This window comes from Triturus cristatus, chromosome 8 (assembly GCF_964204655.1).
Source record: "Triturus cristatus chromosome 8, aTriCri1.1, whole genome shotgun sequence".
Classification (NCBI taxonomy): Eukaryota; Metazoa; Chordata; class Amphibia; order Caudata; family Salamandridae; genus Triturus; species Triturus cristatus.
In genome coordinates, this window is record NC_140591.1 from 1,582,557,232 (window position 1) to 1,582,577,859 (window position 20,628).

General features: G+C 47.3%; 1 protein-coding gene across 3 annotated transcripts in view; it reads left to right on the plus strand.

Moving 5' to 3' along the window:
• LOC146806240 (uncharacterized) overlaps positions 1-20,628 on the plus strand; it is a 231,090-nt gene that overhangs the window by 177,067 nt on the left and 33,395 nt on the right. For 2 of the 3 annotated variants that reach the window (XM_085623481.1, XM_085623482.1), the window contains exon 11: positions 5,759-5,927. In XM_085623481.1, coding sequence (XP_085479607.1) covers positions 5,759-5,927 — 169 coding nt within the window. The remainder of the gene's footprint in view (positions 1-5,758; positions 5,928-20,628) is intronic. The other variant, XM_085623483.1, reaches the window with a different exon arrangement.

Genomic DNA, 20,628 nt, shown 5'->3' on the forward strand with positions numbered 1-20,628 from the left:
TTCTCAAACCTGCAAAGGACATTTTCAAAGAAACAACCAGGGCACGGGTGCTCAACCCCAGGATTGAAAAAAAGTACAAGCCTGCGCCCGGAGATCCTATGTACATTAGAGGTCAGTTACCTCTGGACTCCATGGTAGTTGCTAACGCTCGCAAACGAGCCCATTCGCAAACAGGTGATGCTCCTCCCCCAGACAAGGAGTCCAAGGTGCTGGAGACCTCAGGCAAAAGAATTGCAGCTCAAGCAGCAAACATCTGGCGCATTGCCAATACACAGGCCCTCCTGGCCCGCTATGATCGTTCACACTACGACACGCTAGAATCGCTACTCCAGCATCTGCCAGATGAATACAAAGAGGCAGCGGAGCTCCTCATCAGAGAGGGACAACTCCTTACCAACGCATCCATTAAGTGCGCACTGGATGCTGCTGACACAGCAGCAAGGGCGATTAACACCAGCGTCATGTTACGACGACACGCTTGGTTAAGAATCTCAGGATTCAAACCAGAGATTCAAAACCACATCCTGAATCAGCCAGTCAACCCCGACTACTTATTCGGCCCCGAAGTTGACACTACCTTAGAAAAAATAAAAAAAGACACTGACACTGCGAAGTCAATGGGGGCTCTGCAGACACAGCAATTTCGTAGTGGCTCCTTTCGTCGCCCCAGGAATAGAGGAGCAGCTAGAGGCCAGGGGTCACTGCAGCAATACACCAAAGGGGGCACACAGAGTACCTACGATAAAACCAACAGAGGTGGATATCGTGGCTCCAGCACCAAGGGCAGAGGACGTGGTTACGGCAACACCAGGTCCTCACCCAAAAACAAACAGTGACGCCCTCTCCCTTCCCCCGACCACATAACACCTGTCGGGGGGAGACTCCAGCGGTTCCTGTCCACGTGGAAAACCATCACCACAGACAGGTGGGTCAGGGATATTATCCAGCACGGTTACTGTCTCGAATTAACCTCCACTCCACCCGACATACCGCCAAAGCACCGTCCTATGTCCGTAGAGCACCTAGCATTATTGCAGCAGGAAGTGCTAAGTATGCTGCAAAAAGGTGCAATAGAGGTCGTGCCCGTCAACCAGCAGGGGACAGGGGTGTACTCTCTGTACTTCTTAATCCCAAAAAAGGACGGGTCGCTCAGACCTTTACTAGACCTGAGACCCCTCAACCACTACATTCTCTCAGAGCATTTCCATATGCTCACCCTACAGCAGGTTCTCCCGCTGCTCAGCCAGGGAGACTTCCTAGCCACACTAGACCTCAAAGATGCGTACTTCCACATACCCATACACCCATCACACAGGAAATATCTCAGGTTCACTATTCAGGAACAGCACTATCAATTCAAAGTTCTCCCCTTCGGAGTGACAACAGCACCCAGGGTTTTCACCAAGTGCCTAGCTACAGTGGCTGCACATCTACGGAGACAACACATTCACGTCTACCCTTACCTGGACGACTGGCTTGTTCAAGCAAAGTCAGCCCAGCAATGCGCCAGCCACATGTCCCTCACCATTCACCTTCTTCACAGTCTAGGATTCTCACTAAATTACCCAAAATCACATCTCAAACCCACACACGTACGACAGTACCTGGGCGCGACCATAAACACTCTGGCAGCCACAGCTCAGCCAAATGTAGTGAGGATCAACAGCTTGCAACTGCTGATCTCCAAGTTCAAATCTCAACACTCCCTTCCTGCGCGAGTGTTCATGCAGTTGATAGGCATGATGGCCTCCTGCATTTTCATAGTCCCACACGCGAGACTACATATGCGCCCGCTTCAGGAGTGCTTGGCACGTCAATGGAATCAGGCTCACGGGCAATTAAAAGACCTAGTGTTGGTGAGCGGTCGGGCATACAACTCTCTACATTGGTGGAATCCACAAAACCTTTGCAAGGGCCGACCGTTCCAAGAGCCTGTTCCACAAATAATACTGACGGCGGACGCCTCTCTCCAGGGATGGGGAGCTCATGTACTCAATTACACAGTGCAAGGACTATGGACGACACAACAAAAGAAGATGCACATCAACCTTCTGGAACTGATGGCAATCTTCCTAGCCATGAAGGCATTCAAAGTACACTTGTGCAACAAAGTCGTGTTGATCCGGACGGACAACATGACTGCCATGTACTACATACAGAAGCAGGGAGGAACACACTCTCCACAATTGTCTCATCTGGCTCAGAGCATGTGGAAGTGGGCCATTCAGAGGAACATATTCCTCATGGCGGAACACCTCCCCGGCAAGGACAACCAGATGGTGGATCTGCTCAGCAGACACAGCCACCAGATGCACGAGTGGGAGCTACATCCGTCCGTTCTCCAACCGTACTTCCAACAGTGGGGTCATCCAGACATAGACCTATTCGCCACAAACGAAAACGCAAAATGCCGAAGCTTTGCCGCCAGGTTCCCACATCCACAGTCGCAGGGCAATGCGATATGGATGAACTGGTCCGGCAGATTTGCGTACGCTTTTCCCCCAGCGCCATTAATACCGCTGGTGGCACGCAAACTGCGACAGCACTCACTGACACTCATCCTAGTTGCTCCCACGTGGGCGCGCCAGCCATGGTACACCACCTTTCTAGAACTCTCCGTGGTGCCGCATCAAAGGCTGCGGATCAAACCTGCACTCTTAACGCAGAACCATGGCGAAATTCAGCACCCAGATCCGCAACAGCTGAACCTGGCAATCTGGCTCCTGAAGTCTTAGAGTTTGGCTACCTAAACCTGCCACCTGACTGTATGGAGATCATCAAGGAGGCCAGGAGACCCACTACCAGAGCCTGCTATGCGGCTAAATGGAAGAGGTTTGTCATTTACTGCAACAACAATGACATTAACCCGCTAGACGCATCCATTCAAAACATAATCTGTTACCTCTTACACCTATACCGATGCAATCTGGCATACACCTCAATACGTATCCATTTAACCGCAATAGCAGCCTATCTCCAAAACAGGCAGCACCTCTCTTTATTCAGAGTGCCTGCCATCAAAGCCTTCTTGGAGGGACTTAAACGAGTAATTCCCCCAAGACACCCACCAGCACCGGTGTGGAACCTCAACTTGGTCCTCACCAGACTGATGGGTCCACCCTTCGAACCTCTCCACTCATGTGAGATTCACTTCCTCACCTGGAAAGTAGCTTTCCCAGTAGCAATCACTTTGTTAAGAAGAGTTAGTGAACTCCAGGCACTAACCATTCAAGAGCCATTCATACAGGTTCACGCAAACAGGGTCGTACTACGTACCAACCCCAAATTCATGCCTAAAGTAATATCGCAGTTCCATATGAATCAAACTATTGAACTGCCTGTTTTCTTTCAAAACCCACAAAATGTCGCTGAGAGAATGCTCCATACACTAGATGTAAAGAGGGCCCTCATGTACTACATAGACAGAACTAAAGACTTTAGGAAGACAAAACAACTTTTCGTTGCCTTTTCTCCACAACACAAGGGCAACGCCATTTCCAAAGCAGGTATAGCCAGATGGATCGTTAAATGTATTCAAATTTGCTATCAAAAAGCTAAACGCACATTAACGATTCCCCCACGAGCCCACTCAACGCGAAAGTTAGGGGCGTCCATGGCTTTCCTGGGAAACATTCCTTTACAGGAAATATGTAGAGCAGCCACATGGTCCACTATACATACATTTACCAAACACTACTGTGTAGATGTACACTCAAAACAGCAGGCAGCTGTAGGAAAGGCTGTTCTCAAAACTCTTTTTCAGACTGCTGCAGCTGGCACTGGTAGCCGCCGCTAAAAGAGGTACTGCTATGTATTCTATGCACAGATATGAATTCAGCAGCCCACATGCCTCGAATTGAATATGCTACTTACCAGTATGCATCTGTTCTTGGCATGTAGGGCTGCTGACATTCATATCGCCCACCCTCCTCCCCGGCGCCTGTAGCAGCTGCAGCTCTCAGAATTACTGTATAGCATGGTCATCACTTACTGTATCTACTCCATCACTGCCACAATGGCGAAAAACAATCTAAGGATAGAGAGGATGCCCATGCGCACTGTAGTCCAGGGGAGGAGCCACCTATCTCGTGATACTTCGAAGACACTTCCAGGACAACAACGTGCAAACATCCGGACCCAACACTAGGCGGCGTTCTATGCACAGATATGAATGTCAGCAGCCCTACATGCCAAGAACAGATGCATACTGGTAAGTAGCATATTCAATACTGAGCACAATCCGTTTTGCTTCTGTTTGGTAAAGCAGGCATTAATATGGTGAACAGCATTTGTGCATGCAACGCATTTAAACAACATTTGTGAATAGCTGTGTTTACAGGTGTTGATATAATAGTCACACCTGTTGGCTGCATGCTTTACCAAATGCTTGTTTCTATGTGCGCCTAGGTGCATATTTCACACTTCTTGTCTGCATGCAAATGTGTGCAAAACCCCTTCGTCGGCTTGTTTAAGATCTAGCCTATTTGCATTTTTTGGGTGTATATTTTTTACTGATCTCTTATTTAACCCTGCAGTGACTATGCAGGAAAACTGGTTCTTGTCCCGTTGCATCATTTTTATAAAACATGAAGGAAATTATTTGGTTACTGACCGAGTCCGAAGCATTGCTACCAAGAAAGTCATAATGTTATTGCAGTTGGAATTTCCAGGGTTCTTTCTTAACTAACGGTGTCTGCTTGGCCTTGAGTCGCGACGAGCGATTATTAGTTGATGCCTTGGCCAGAAAAAATATTTTTTTTAATCTACAATGTCCTATGCTTGACTTTTTTTTAGCATTTTAATGCGCATGATCTAGGCCCTGCAAATAATCACAATAACTGATCACGGCATGTCAAATGGGGTTTTTTCAGTCCCAGTCCCTCGAGTGTCCGGTAGTTTGTAGGACTGCAAGACTGATCTTCAGTGCTCACTCTGATGGGCAAAACGAGGACTGTTTCTGGCTGCAGAACTTACTGACACCACCGGTATCGTCACTCAATCAGGGAGTTGTAAAGTGCGGCATATCCCCCGTGAGGGTCTCAAGGCGCTGGAGTTGCTAGCTGCTTAATGGTGAACTGTTCATTCGAACAGCCAGGTCTTGAGTCCGTTCCTGAAAAGTCAGAGCTAAGAGGCAGCCCAGGGATGTAGGGGGGAGGTTGTTGCAAGTTTTGTCCCCCAGGCGAGAGAAGGAGCAACCTGTGCTGTTGACACGGCGGATCCTGGGGCGGGTGGGGGGGCTTGAGATTGGAAGGTATATCAGACCCATCATTTGAATGATGATGAATGTAGATAAACATCAGCCATTGCTTGCTCCCTATATTTTGATTCATCGATCTAGGTTCAGCAGTTTTTTTGTTTTTTTTTAAAGTCTAAGTTATGCTTCTTTGTAATGCTCCACTGCTAAGGGATACTTGTGGCACACAACTATGGAGGTGTTCTACTGACCAAATAAGCAGTGATTTCTTTTCCGGGACATTTTTGTATCAATGGGCATTTGAAAGAGAAGACTAATGACGGGCCTCTGAGTCATTTTTGGTGACAACAATAAAACCTTTTGTTTGTTCTCACTATAAATTATGTCTGCACAAACTCTGTTCTGCTCACTACCCTGATACTGTGTACCACTTCCCACTTTTGGGAACGTAAAGCATGCTGAGTAAAATCAATTTGAATTACATCCAAATATACTTTGTCCTATCCTCCTGTATTTACAAGCCATTGTGGTCATCATCTTGACTGGGAATGTTTTTTGTTGTAGGTGCCAGTGACATTTGATGATATTGCATCATGTTTTTCGGAAGAGTGGAAGGATTTGGAAGATTACCAGAAGGAGCTCTACAAGAACATGATGAAGGAGAATTCTGAGGCATTGATGCAACTGGGTAAAGATTTCATTCTTAGGTGGTGGAACCCCTTTGTCAACTCAGGTTAGAGTTCCTTGTCCACAATCAAACATGCCATCCAGTGTTCTGGGTCCTGACACTTGTGCGTCCATATCATTTCTGACAACATCTATGCGCCCAACATTGGTCTTTACATTGATGTACCAAATCTCCTGTTTTTCCAGTTTGTGGGAGAATAGGGTTGCCACCTGTTAGAAATGGTGGTCTCTAGTTGGCAATGGCTGGCCACTGTCCAAGTAGGGACCCTTCTTCCTAAGTCAGAGTAAGCGGGCTACACCCTTTGATAACCCCTGCTCAACCCTGTGGTAACGTAGCACGAGCAGTTAGGCTTATCTCAGAGGCAGTGTGTGAAGCATTTATGACCATACACAGTAACACAGTGAATAACACTACAAAGGGACGCCACACAAGTAGTTATAAAAAATAAGTATCTTTATATATAGACTTAACACAAGACCAATAACAGTAAAAAGCCACAGTACTAGAAAATAGTGTTAGTCTTAAAATGCTGCAAAAATAGTTCAAAGTGTGCAAAGAGGAGTTCAGTTAAAGGCAGTGGTCTCAGCGACCCTTTTACTCACAAACTACCTGGATTCTGTAGCAAAGCAACCAAAATGTCGCTAAAGAGTTGTAGCGATGATTTTCCTCACGCGTGACCAGCGATGCGTTGAATCCTTGCCGCAAGGGAGGATGATGCGCTGATATGTGAGCAGGACAAAGCGACAAACTTCTACACGCTAAGCCGGCGATGCAATGAAATCCTTGCCGCGAAAGGAGGATGATGCGCCGAGCCTGTTGCGTGTGCGATCTTGTTGCGATGAAAAAAATGGCGCCCGCGAGGGAGCGACGATCCTGATGCGATGAAAATGGCAAGCGCTCGGCGTCCACGCTGCGATGTCGTGAAGCGATTAACTTGATGCAATGATCCTTGGTTAGCGAGCACTTGGAGGCCCGCAAACATGCGATGTGATAATCTTCGGGTTAGCGAGCATTTGGCAGCCCGCAAACGTGTGATGCGATGATCCCCGGTAGCGAGCACTCAGCGGCAGCAGCGCAATGATTTTCCTTCCGCTCTTCAGCTGCAGCGGCTCGCTAATGGCTGTTAGCGACGATTTTCAGCACTCTCTTCTCCACAGTAGAACTAGAGGCCCTGGAACTCACAGGAGCCTCACCTGCAGATAGAAATCCTCGCTGGGAGGAAACAGGAGGCTGGTGGTGGAGTCTGATGTGCCTGAGACTCCAGGCAGGAGGCTAGCTCTCTTCTAGCCCTTGGTTGATTGCTGTAGCAAGATAAAATTAAAGTTCCTTCAAAGTCCTTTTCCTCTTCTTCCAAGTCCAGTAGTAACCACTGCAGGCCAGTCCAAGAAACGGCACACAAGCACAAGGACAGTCCTCTCCTGCAGATTCCTTCAGTTACACGGACAGAGGTTCCTCTTGTTGTCCAGGAGCAATACAAATTGTAGGGGTTTCAGCACAGATATTTATACCCCAAACGTCTTTGTTCTCAGAAGGTACAAGTCTCTGAACCCAGCCAGAACCAGTTCTGCCCAGCCCTGGAGCACTTTGTTTACCAGGCTGCATCCTTCCTTTCAGAAAGAGGGGGTCTGCCATCAGATGCACAGTGGGAGGTGGAGCCAGCATTCACCTTGCCAGGCACAGCCCTATTAAGGTCCAGGAGCTAGCCCTCCCCATACTCCAATGCAGATCTCTCTATTCAACCCAGGTCTGACTCAGCCTGCCCTGTCCCTCCAAAACCAGACAGCCAACATAACAGCAGAGCACACTGGAAGGCTTAGGCAAGAAAATACCTACTTTCTAAAAGTGGTATTTTCAAACACAGAATATAAAAATAAACTTCACTAAAAGATGTATTCTAATATTCTGAGCTCAGGCATACTAAATTCGTTTTTCTACCGTGTTCTATGGGTCAGTTAGGACTATAGAATGTAATAGCCAAACCTCGCATTCTGGCCTATGGAGAACAGGTAGCCTTGCAGTAGTAAAAAACGAAATTAGGTGTAATTCACTACCAGGTCATGCTACACACGTCAGAGCATGTCCTACCTTACACATACAATGCACCCTACCATAAGGGTGACTTTCATGATGCCAAGGGAAGGTTCAGGGGCTGGGAAGTGTGGGCACTTCACAGCCAAGATGGCAGTTCTAGACTGCACACAGACTCTGCTGTGGCAGGTCTGAGACACACTTTACAAGCTGCTTCTGTGGGTGGCGCAAACCAGCGCTGCAGGCCCACCAGCAGCATTTGGTTTACCAGCCCTGGGCACACACAGGCCACGCTACTAGGGACTAACAGGTAAACCAAATAAACCAATCATGGATATACCAATTCACATATCATATTTACACAGGGAGAGCATATGCACTTTAGCACTGATCAGCAGTGGTAAAGTGCCCAGAGTCATAAAGCCAACAAAAACAGGTTAGAACAAATACAGGAGAAAGGCAAAAAGCTTAGGGATGACCCTGCAAAATGGGCCCTTTCCAACACCACCTTTCAATATTTGATCTCAAAAGCTTTCATTTCAGACTGGAAAAATACTAGATTTTGCTTATTTTACAGTTTGTTACTGGCCTTGATATGTTAATATGAGCTGTGGCCTTAACATACTCAAATGTCAACGATAGGGGAGCGAGATATAGGATCATTATTGCGTTTCTCATCCAGCCATCTTTTTTTACTCTCTCCCTCTTTTCCTCTCTATCTCACTTTTTTGTTCTGTCTGTCTCTCTTTTCTGCTTGCCCTGAGGTGCTTCATGACTGACACATTATTGCTTCGAGTCGTAACTTGACCAGTAAACCCATCTGTAGTAAATAGTAACTACTCACTGTCGTACCACTCTGAGGTGACTACCAGTTGGTGGCAGCCAATTATAACATTAGGGGCATGGACCCTCTACCTTTATTCCTGAAGGAGAGAAGACATACAAGTCTTTCGCCTATAAAATGCCACAAGTTCTTCCATAACTGTGTTTATGCCTTCCTTGGGGTATGACATGTAGCATGAGCTATTATGTGTGTGAGATCAGGACACTGTTCAGGATTACTGGTGACCATTGAGAATTATGTGCACAGAAAGGTTGAGCTGCTGGAGTCTCCATCCCCTGTGGACACAACAGCCCCTCCCCCGCTTGTGCTTTATTTAAAACCGCTCAGAAAAAGCCAATATTCTTTCATTTGTTTATTTTTGCCAAGAAAACCTCACTTGTGCCCGTTACTCTCCCAAGCTCTGGAACATTGAATCCAATAGTTCTGGAATCAAGTTGACTGACTGTAGCCATTGGAGCTGGAGGTGTGAAAGTGCAATTCCCCCTCGTCCCTCAAGTATTGAAAGGGTCAGATATGGTCACCTTCAGTCTTGGTGGTTGATCATCACCTTCAGTTATGGAGGTTGTTCAACGATGCTGTTCGCTCATAGGTAAGGCAGGAGAGTGTCACCAGCTGCATGAACCAGACAATGCATTGTGTTTGAGATTTGTCTTTTCTCCTGGCTAGCTAGACATCAGGAAGCGTATGGATCCATGGGGCTCTCAGTTTCTCTTTGTAGTTTGTTCAGTTAGTCTAAGCTTTGTGTCAGTCTTTCTGGCACTGAATGTTGTTCACCTCTCTTTGCAGGACCATTTATAGCTCATATTTTACCCATGTGACGGCAGCAAGGCGATTCCAGCCTCTGTCCTAGCTTGATGGGAGGACAAGCACCAGAAAGGCCCTGACCCGGTCAGTGTGTTGGTCCTGCCCAACAGAAAATGTTTCCTGTAGGTTCAGACTGTGTACAAATTACTTATTCTTCACGGCTAGTTTTTATCCAACTTTGGATGCTCAAGCGTAAAGTCTAATCCCACCAAATTTCTGCTTTGTTTGAAGTCTGTTTTCTCCCAGTTAGGTAGAATTACATCTTCTCCTATTCTCTTTAATTTGTGCAGGCTCGTAGTCACATGCCTGTGCAGTTGCAACTAGTCCAGTGTGGATGCATATTGGCTCCGTACTGAGTGAAGCATAAACTCACCATTGCTTGATGACAGTCAGCAACAAAGGCAATGGGCGCAGGAGGAGTGAGTGTCAATAAGGCAGGCGGAGCCTACTGTAAACAGAGGAAGAGTTATCATCCTTCCATAACCTAACCAGTAAACCTCGTTTAAGGAGTCCTGAGCACTAGGTCTTGTAGGTTGTCATGTCAACCGTAGTCAGTCTGCAGGTAGCACACACTATTGTGCAGCCTTGTACATTGTGTCCAGGTGGACGTGCACCATGACGTGCACCATCTATGCAAATATAGTGAGACGCACTCGCTACTGCCCGTGTTCCACAGATGTGAATATGCAAGGAACCCCGGTAATTTGTAGATTGAGGGACCTTTACTCAAGACAGTTAGCAGCCACCCTGTGTGGGTACACATTAAAAGGACTATATTTCTCGGCTGTAAACTCTTCTGCTAACACATTAGTCACTCCTCAGCCTGCGGTTAGAGGGCAGTAGCAACTCTTAGACAGATTGAGGAAAATCTATAGGTGTTCCCTGTCAGCAAAATATAGTTCTTTCGACCAGCGACAAAATTCAGTTCACTGGAGGAAAAGTGTAGGGCACCTCAAAGGAATTATAAATGAAGGGAAACGGCTATTTCAAGCCATGCAGAGGACTGTCTTGCCACAAAACATCTTGAAGACTTACATCAGTAGTTTTTTTGTTGCAAGCAATGCTACCTCCTGTTCACAAAACGTTGTCTACTTTTCACGTTTTGCCAGTGTTGGAATGTGCCTTGCATTGTTTTATTTCAAATCAAGTTTTAAGTGTTCTCCTTCACATTGCTGTTTTTCACAAAGCAGGCATTAATAATGTGGTGTATTTTTTTGTTAATCTTCTGTTAATTATAAAAGTCTTTTTGACTAGTGTCCTCTTCCTAAAGTCCAGCAAAATTTCACAAGAAACTAGTAATCCCGGCAAAGGGCTCATATTGTATTTCTCTGACTGTCACAAAGCCTTTGATTTCTGAATGTCTGCCTGCAACTTATGACCCAAATAGCTTGATTTGGCTCTTACTTTTATTAGACTATTCAAGCCTAACAGGATCATAAGGGAGGAGGTGATGGCTTTCATGAGTGTCTTGGAGATTAGCTGCAGAACCAAGACTTTTTAAACTTATTTTTAGACAGTTTTATGGACTACAGGCATTTTAGTTAGCTTCCAGTTCAGTGAATCTTGCACTGGTTTCTTCATTGAGTTTAATTTATACAAGATATAGGATGTCATAAGGTTGTGATGGTCACACAGAATTTGGGGTCACTTTGAAACAGAGGAGCAGAGACATAGCGAAATCCAACTCTGAGGGTGCTAACCACCTGAAGGTGAGTAAATCTTTTGAAATTCTACATTCTTTAAAATGGGAATCTGATAGAGACTACTAGCCGCAGATTCCTTAACGTAGAATTATCCCCAGGCGTGAGACTGGACCCGGAAAGCTTTCTTGCTCACCATCTCTACGCGCCGGGGGGCTCCACGATGTCCTCCGTGGATGTGACATCAGCGAGGTCACATAAGCCCCACCCCAGCGCGCTGACGTCAGTTTTCTTCTTTTCCATGTGCAACACGGATCCGGATCGTTCCTGGCCTGTTCTTTTTATATTTTGAGCAATTTCTTGAGAACAGTGTGCGAATGCCTTCGGGCTTCAAAACGTGCTCGTCTTGCGCGCGCCAGATGTCAGCGACGGATCCTCACCCTATCTGTATGTGGTGTTTGGGGGAGCACCACGACTCCACAGACTGCGAGGCGTGTCAGCAAATGAAGCTAAAGTCCCGGCGGGAGCACCGGATGAAACTCCTTTCGGCACGCATGTCCAGGTCGGCGCCGCCGCCGAATCCGTCCCCTGCGGACGGCTTCAAGAACCGCCGCTTCCGTCTCCGACATCGTCCTTCTCCCAGGCCTCAAGAGCGTCGCTCACCTGTGTCGCAGTTTGTCCCCGGCCTGTTGGGGGTTCCCCAGCGCGGGGGCGACCAGAGCCCAGATGGAGGCCTATGCGGCGGCCTTGCAGGCCTCTTTGGCTCTTCCTTCTTCTCCTTCTCTTCCTGGCACATCTGCGGATCCCTTGCCGCATGCTGGGACTTCTGCCGTGTCGCCGGCGGCTCCGGTGCCCACAGGTTCGGATCCGGGTTCGGAGGATGTGGTGCCGTCTGGGCGTGCCCCTTTGGGGTTCCCTCCTTTGGACCATGGCGCCTCTGCCTCGCCACAAACTCCAGCGGGAGTCCCTGTGGTGTCGCGGGAGGTTGCCAGGGCTCGGGGCGTGTCCTCAAGTCTCCCTCGGTCGGGGCAGGCGGCGGCTTTGTCCGAGGCCGAGGTGATGCCGCTCAGGCGCCGGTGGCTGCTGTCCCTGGCGGCGCCGCAGGGGCCGGCTAGGGGTCGGGGCGTGTCCCCGGGCCCCCCTCGTCCTTTCATGCAGGTGGCTGCCTCGTTGGAGGTCGAGTCGATGCCTTTTCGGCGCCGTTCCTTAGCCGCCCCAGCTCCGACCCCGCCTCCTGCACCGAGCGTTGTGGTGGAGGTCGTTCCAGTGTCCCCTTTGGCGCTGGTCGACGTTGACCTGATGCCGGTGGCAGACTCTACGGAGCCGGGCCGACATCGGGCCGTTGATTCGTCTTCGGACGCCCCCTTTTCTCCAGAAGTTCGGCGGTTGTTGGTTTAATCTTCTCCGTAGACGGGTCGCCGCATCGTGGCTTTTTCCCCGGCGTCCTCTAAGGACGGCTCTTCGCCATCACCACGCCCGCAGTCAGGTTCCCCATTCAACGGTCCACCTTGCCCCTTTCCGGGCTTGGCCTTTCCTTCCTCCGGTTGGGCTTGGGGACGGCCGCCTTAGCTTGAAGCCGTTGCCCACGGAGGAACTGCTTTCCCCACCGTGGGGCCCCACGGAGGAGAGTGCTGCCTTCGCTCGGGCTGTTACCACGGCTGCGGGAATCTTGCGCATGGGCGATACAGCTGCCCATTTCCCCACGGATCGTCTGCTGGAGGTCCTCCATCAGGGTTCTGGTGGTCGGGAGCTGCTTCTTCCCTTCGGGGCTTCGCTCCACACTTCTTTTTTGGGGGCTTGGGGGCGTTCTGCCACGGGGGACCCGGTGCCCCAGCCCCTTCTTCACTGCCACCGTTCTGTCCCGCATGATCTTGTTTGTCTTTCCCTCCACCCCTCTATCAGGGGCCCTTTTTAACAGACTGCCTTCCCCTCCCTGCCATCGGTGTTGTCTCCCCCGTCACGGGATGCCCGCTGGTTAGATTCCTGGGGACACAATATTTTGCCTCCTCCAGTGCGACTTTGCGGGCCCTTAACACTCTTTGTGTATTGGCTAGAGCCACTTCTTGCTTAGGTGATTCAGCGGAGTCACTTATATCTTACGCTTCTCAGGAGGGTGCCTGTGTTGATCTGCGGCACCATGTGTTGGATGACCGGGAGCTGGCGGTGTTTATTCTTCACTAGGCTCTGGACATTTCAGAGGTGATTGGTCGTACCATGGCTTCTTTGGTGGCCCTTCGCCAGCATGCTTGACTACGGGATAGAGTATTCCCTGAGAATGTTAGAAAACGGCTGGTTGACCTTCCCTTTGATGGCGCTCTTTTGTTCCACGCCCCTGCGGATTCTGCCATTCAGAGGTTTCTTGCGGGGCTTCGTCCTCCTCCTCCTCCTCCTCCCCCTCCCCCTCAGTGACCTGTATGTCGGTCTGTGTTTTGGGAGGTGTTCTTCTGTTGTTTTCCTGGGGCCTTGTAACGAGTAGCCCTGGTTGTGTGTTCTGTGTGGTTGATGTACCTTAGGGTCTGTTGTTCGGACTTTGGTGCTGTTGGCTGCTGGTCCGGCCCTTTTTTGACTTGTGGTTTTGGCTGTTGGTAAGCCCGTGTAGGCCCTGAGATTAGGCCTTCTGTGTATTCTTTATTGGCTGAATGGCAAGCCGTCTGCGGTTTTCTCCGCTGGTCTTTGTTTGTCCTCTGCTGCGGAAATTCTTTCCTAAGAGGTGTTCTCATGTTCTTGGGACGTAACATACCCTATGTGGGGTAATGGTAGCTATTACATAGCTCTAAATCATGTGCTGGGGAGGTGTGGTCGCCCTTTTGGGCTCCTTGCTCTCCGTGGCGTCACGGTACGTCGCAGGTGCGATCTTCTTGCCGATTGTTTGAAGCAGCTTGCGTTGTGCCCAGGTCCGTCCTTCTCCTGGTTCGCTACGTCGCTAGGCCAGTCTGGCCTGCTGTCTACGGCATTGTGTTGTAGCGGTTCCGCACTTCTGTCCGGTGTTTCGGCCTAGGTTCTGGTGGACGGCTTGGTCCGTCCTCCGTCTCTTTCTTTTCTGCCTGGTTCCACTTCTTTCGTGGGTCTGTGTGCGTGCGTGTTTCTGGGCCGGCCCCCTCCCTTGGGGTGTGTCCGGGCCTTTCCTGGCCTCTGCCATCAGCTGGCGTTTGGCTTGTCCTGGGTGCACCGTTTTGTGGTGTTGCCTGCTGCTAGCTGTGCATGCCTGTGCATGCCTATTTGTTCTAAACCCCCGTTGTGGCCTTTGCTGTATTCCCTTGTGCCCCTGCCTTTAGTTCCGCTGGGGATTGCGCGACTGTGCCTCTCTTTTCCGTCTGCGCTTTGGCGGTAGAGCCGTTCCTGCCCTGTCCGCTGCTTGCGGCTGAGGTGTGTTCAGCTTTTTCTGTCACTGTGTATGTGTTTCTTACGGTGGGCCCTGCCTCGGGTTCTTCCTCCTCTCCCTAGGGTTGAGGTGGCCCTTGGGTTCCTTGGGGCGCTCAGGCGCTGTCTGCCCCTGCGGGGTGTTGGCAGTTCTCCCTTGGTTGGGCTTAAAGATATCCTGGCCTTTTCCTTGTGACATGTCCCCTGCTGGGGCCCTGTCACTCCTTGTGGGGAGGCTCTCTTGCAGGCCCTCCTCCCTTCTGGGTATGGCTAGGGTATCTATTCTATGTTAAGGAATCTGCGGCTAGTAGTCTCTATCAGATGTAATTATAAAGATTCTCCGAGAAAAGACTTGCCTTTAAAAACATTGCCGCCGTTTATTGTCTTCTTATTTTTGGAACACATGTCCCTAGTCTGCAGACATGTTATAACAACACCTCACCTCTGGCTAAACACTTATAAGGTCCCAAAGGCGAGACCTATTGGCTATGCCAATGCTTGTTTTATTTTATTTCCTACACTACAGGGTCTGAGTCCTTGAGTCATAAAATGGTGGCTGCAAAATTTTATTCATGTTGCGGCCAGTCAGATCACATGTTTTGAGCTTGTGGTAATGCAGTAGTACTGCATCGCTAAATACATTTATACATACATTTTGAACCTTAATTCCTCAAAAACTACTGAACAGGTTTACACCAAATCACAAACAGCACGCTTTTTAATTCACGATCTAGTTTTTTAACATTTGATATAAGTTAAGCTGTTTTGGCTGTATCATTTTCCTATAGAAAACTGCATTAGGAAAACTTGTTTTGGCCCCCTTCCCCATTCTTTCAGTCCCCACTTGACGGATCATCCAAAACTATCCAGAAAGGAGCTTTTTGTTTTTTTCTTGGGAATAATTAATTGCTCAAATAATGAAACCTCTCCAGAAGAATATCTGAAAAGGGTGAAAGCAGTTGTTGAAGAGGATAAAACCATTGCTAACGTATGCATAAAATTGGCGTTGGATGCTGATGAATCAGCATGTAGAAGGCTAGCATCCAAAACAGTCCTGCATGCAATTGCTTGGCTGTTCCCTTCAGGTTTCAATCCTGAAGTTTAATCTTTATTATAGAAATGCCCTGCATGGGTGAAAATCTCTTTGGTGATCAGGTAGGCAACGTCCCAGAGCAAATAAAAATAGGCAGTGACAGTAAACGGCCATCTATCAGCTGAATTCCCATTGGGTAGAGGGACAAGACAAGGCTGTCCGTTATCACCACTCCTATTTGCAATAGTACTTGAACCTCTGGCGGCATGGATCAGGCGGGACCTGGTGATACGTGGGCTGTGATGGGCCGGTGACTGGGAGGACCGTATTTCACTCTATGCGGATGATATATTATTATATTTAGCACGATCCAACTTATCCAACTGCCTCTTGGATATATGTGCGGCTTATGGACGTGTATCAGGGTACACCATCAACTGGGAAAAGTCGCTTCTCTATGTCCTGCATGGCTCCCCACTGCGGCTCCCGCGTCGGCGCGCACTTCAGATAGTAACGGACGGATTGAAGTACCTTGGGATATTCGTAACGCATGACCTTGCACAGTTTACGGAAAAAAACTTGACACAGCCCCTGGCAAGATTAAAAAAAAGACGTCAAGCATTGGTGCACACTACCATTGACGCTTCTGGGAAGGGCTGCCCTTTTTAAAATGATGGCGGTCCCCAGGTTTCTATACGCGTTGCAGAATACACCGTTCCCTGTCCCCTCTACATATTTCGCAGCGATCAATGCGGAAGTGACGACATTGCTTTGGGATGGGAAAACTCCCAGTATAGCAATGCACAAACTCGCCAGAAGCTGGTATGATGGCGGGATTGCTCTTCCCGACATCGGAGTATACTATTGGGCTTCCCATCTGGTGGCTATTAACCAATGGCTCCATGTCCCCCAAGAGGATCCAGCATTTCGAATGGATAGGCACCTTCTAGCCCCGTCTGATATCATGGGGGCACTTTACAACAAGAGGAGACGACTCAATCTCACAGGTCCAACGTCGCACACGCTACGCATATGGTTTGAGGCGCAACGCACATTAGGCTGGGAAGGGGTGGTCACACAAGCAATGCCTTTATGGGATACAAAGCGACTCTGGATGCTGGGTAATACCAAGGGCTTTCACAGCTGGGATTTAATAGGAATATCGAAAGTTGGGGATTTGTGGCAGAACGGAGAGGTGGTCACCTTTGCCCATCTACAGGCCCCCTACGGCTTAGTGCAGACGAAACTATTTCAGTACATGCAGATCAGGCATGCACTTCAGTCCCACCTACCGCCGGGTACGCAACCCGAAGAATCCTCACCACTAGAGGATAGGCTTTTAACAGACCATCTTCACAAAAAGGCAATCTCACTGACCTACCGTAAAATTGTAAATAATCGCTCGGATCCCACAGTAACACTGAAGGCCGCGTGGGAGCGAGAGTTGGGGGACATTGACGAGGCTGACTGGCAGGAGGCACTTGCGTCCCCTAGGGAGGCTGCAATAACATCAAGACTTAGATTAGTCCAATTAAAAATCTTACACCGCACGTACTACACTAGGACACTTACATAAAATACATCGCGCAGATACGCCGTTCTGTCTCCGGCAATGCGGAGAAGCAGGTACATTCTACCATACTATTTGGCTGTGCCCGAAAATAGTGCACTACTGGATGGCAGTGATGCGCACACTCTCCCAGGTCACACATGTTACAATACTGCCAGACCCGAGGTGCTGTCTCCTCAACATCTGGGAACCCACAGATTTGAACATGGTTGCTCAGGACTGGGTAACTTTAGGCATGACGGTAGCAAAACGAAACATTGCACAACGCTGGGGATCCAGGCTTTGCCCTACTCTCAATCAATGGTGCAAAGATATGGACATGGCGATGATGGCGGAAAAATCAGTATATATCTACCAAGGATGTCCTAAAAAATGGATGATGGTCTGGGGAGGCTGGAACGCCTATCGGGGCAATATATGTGAGCCCCCCTCATTAGAAGAGTCCGAGTCTGATACTAGTGAATGAGCACACTTTACTGAATGCTCTCTATTGTACGTACTTTTGGGAATCACTTGGGCGCATGGGATTGGACTGATAGGTCTATAATTTAGAAAACGAAAGAATGAATATCTGCACAATGCTGAATCTATGTCTGTACACCATGTGAACTGTACTGTCATTGTAACGCTATGCGAAATGTTCAATTAAAAATTGTTTTAAAAAAAAATAGGCAGTGACTCACAAAAGGCTGTGGAAGCCTAGGAGATGAGAAGAATTTTTAAAAGAGGGATACCTTAGCATAGAACAGGGCAGCAAAGACATCTCTGTGGAACAAAGTTTCAAGGACAACAGCTAGGTACTTCTTTCCATCAAGCAGTGTTACGGCAACATAGTTCATATCAAGCCAGATGTTTTGAGGAAGCACCACAGTCAGCGGTCAAGCCTCCACAGGCTCATCATTAACAAATATATAATGTATTCGTAAAACCTCCCAGAATACAAAGTAATCATTCGTGGCAAAACTTACCTATAGACAATAGGTTTTAAATCCAATAAAGTTTGGGTAGCTTATAAAGTCTATTTTAAAGAAACCACCAACCTTAAAACCAAAACTAAAGAAGTACAAAGCAGACAGTTTAAGATTTTTCAGCAAGCTTTACAAGAGCTGATCTTGAAAGATGCAGTAGAAAGAGTACCATTACAAGAACAAGACACTGAAATGTACTCCGTATACTTCCTGATTCCCACACACAACCTAACTCTGAGCCCAATATTGGACTTGTGCTTAGTAAAACTGTTTATCAAGAAACAGAAGAAGTAGAACTAATGGGTGCATACCTGAGTACTGAGATACTTTCCAATGTATCCAGCACACAGGAAAATCTTGAGGTTTGTAATAATGGGAGAACATTACCAATTCAAGGCTCTGCCTTTTGGCATAAAGTCAGCTTCAAGAGCGTTAAAAAAAAAAAAAGAAGAAGAACTTGTAGTTATAGCAGCATATTTAACCCGCAAAACAATTCATGGATATCCTTATGTTGTTGGCTGGCTGGTAATAGTGAGTTCTTTTCTGCAATGTCAAAAACATTGAAACAGTAGTGAATACTCTTTTTCAATCGAGCTCCACAGTCAACATAAAGAAATTGTCTCCAACTCTAGAGAAGATGGGGCAACACTAGACACTGCAATGTGTATTCTCAAATGAATAATGAGAAGAGTGAAGGCATTGCAAGACTTGATTCCCATTTCCCAGATGTTTCAGTCTCTGATCGTGAGGCATATAATGAGGTTGCATTGAATGATGGCATCATGTATTCAACTTCTTGCAGATTCAAAACTCCACATCAGACCAATCAAAGTGTGGGTAAACAACCAATGATCTCGAAATTGGGGTAGCTGGGATGATGGTGGGGTTCAAAAGGAAATACAATGGTGGAACGCAATAAATATGTCAAAGGTAAGACGATTTAACACACCTATACCTCAAGCCTTCATAATAGGTGCATCACAACAAGGATGGAGTATGCACATGTACAACCTAAAGATCAGCGAGCAATACCGAGAAACAATGATGGAAAAACAAATTATGTGGAGCTCAAAACTAGCTCTAAACGTCTTCGCGTACAGTCAGAACTGAGTTGTACAAGTACATACCAACTGCAAACTACTGTGTTTTATATCAAAAAACAGGAAGAACAGTATCCTTTCCAATCGCTCAACAACTGCAGGAAGTATAGAATTAGGCAGTTTCTTGACGATTAACTGTAATAGTGTATAATGCGCCAGTTGCAGACAATCTAAGCAGACAGGTGGACATAGCACATGAATGGGAGCTGAACCAAGATGTGCTGTATCACACCAATGCTACATGTGAAAAACCAGATAAACCTATTCACAACACATGAACGCAAAATGCCAACGCTTCAGTTCCAGGAAAACCATCCACATTCAGAGGGAAGTGACCGTCGATACGTTGGCATGGAAAAGTTGAGTACAGTTTTCTTCATATACCGTTAATACAAATGGTAAGAAATTCAGAACATCAGAGATGCTACAAATTTTATAGCACTTTTATCATGCTACCACTACCCAAAGCCATGTTGATAATACAGAATGAACATATATTCCACCTGGAACCTCAAAACCCTACAGCTGACAGCTTGGCTCCTGAGATCATAGAGTTGGACATTGAAGCCTTCTATTTAAATGCATTAGCATCATTAAGGGGACAAGGAAGCAGTAAACTAGGAAATGCTGTGAAGCAAAATAGCATAGTTATTGCTGGTGTATAGGAAATAACCATTTACAGTTATTAACTAGTGAGGTGGAAATCATACCGTACGTTTCATTCCTGTCGGAAGCGGGACTCAGTTATTCATCTATAAGTGTCCAGCCCTCCACAACTACAGCACATAGGAAAGGAGTGCACAAAACAAATAATTTCCCTTCCAATTATTAGAAGATTAGACAGGCCTAAAACAATATACTCCCCACATATCATCAAAGCACCTCAATGGAATTTAATTCAGTTCCAGTAGGATTAATGAAACCACCATTTAGGCCCATTCCAAGGCAACTTTAAAATTCTTTACCGTAAAAGGCCTTTTTTAATAGCAGTCACCTCACTGAGAAGAGTTTGTGAATAACAAGGTCTAACAATTGAAAAAACATATTTAATTGTTCCCATGACAGGGTAGCAGTAAGAACAAATCTTTTGTGCCTAAAGTAGTGTCACATTTTAATGTCAATGGGTGTTACAGTCTCTTTCTTAATCTAACTAATGCAGAATAAAGATTATTGCATGCATTGGAAGTGAGACGAGTTGTAATCTATTATATCAATGCAACTCTGGAAATTCTAAAAAGCCATCTGGTTTTTATTGCTTGCACCCTAGAAGGTATAGGGAACTACGTAAGCCACAATTGCAAGATTAATTGTAGAAACATTTGAACAGTGCTATAAAAAATGAATCCACAAAAGTCTAGATTTCAAACCAATATCACTTGCTACAAGGTAGAAGGGGTGC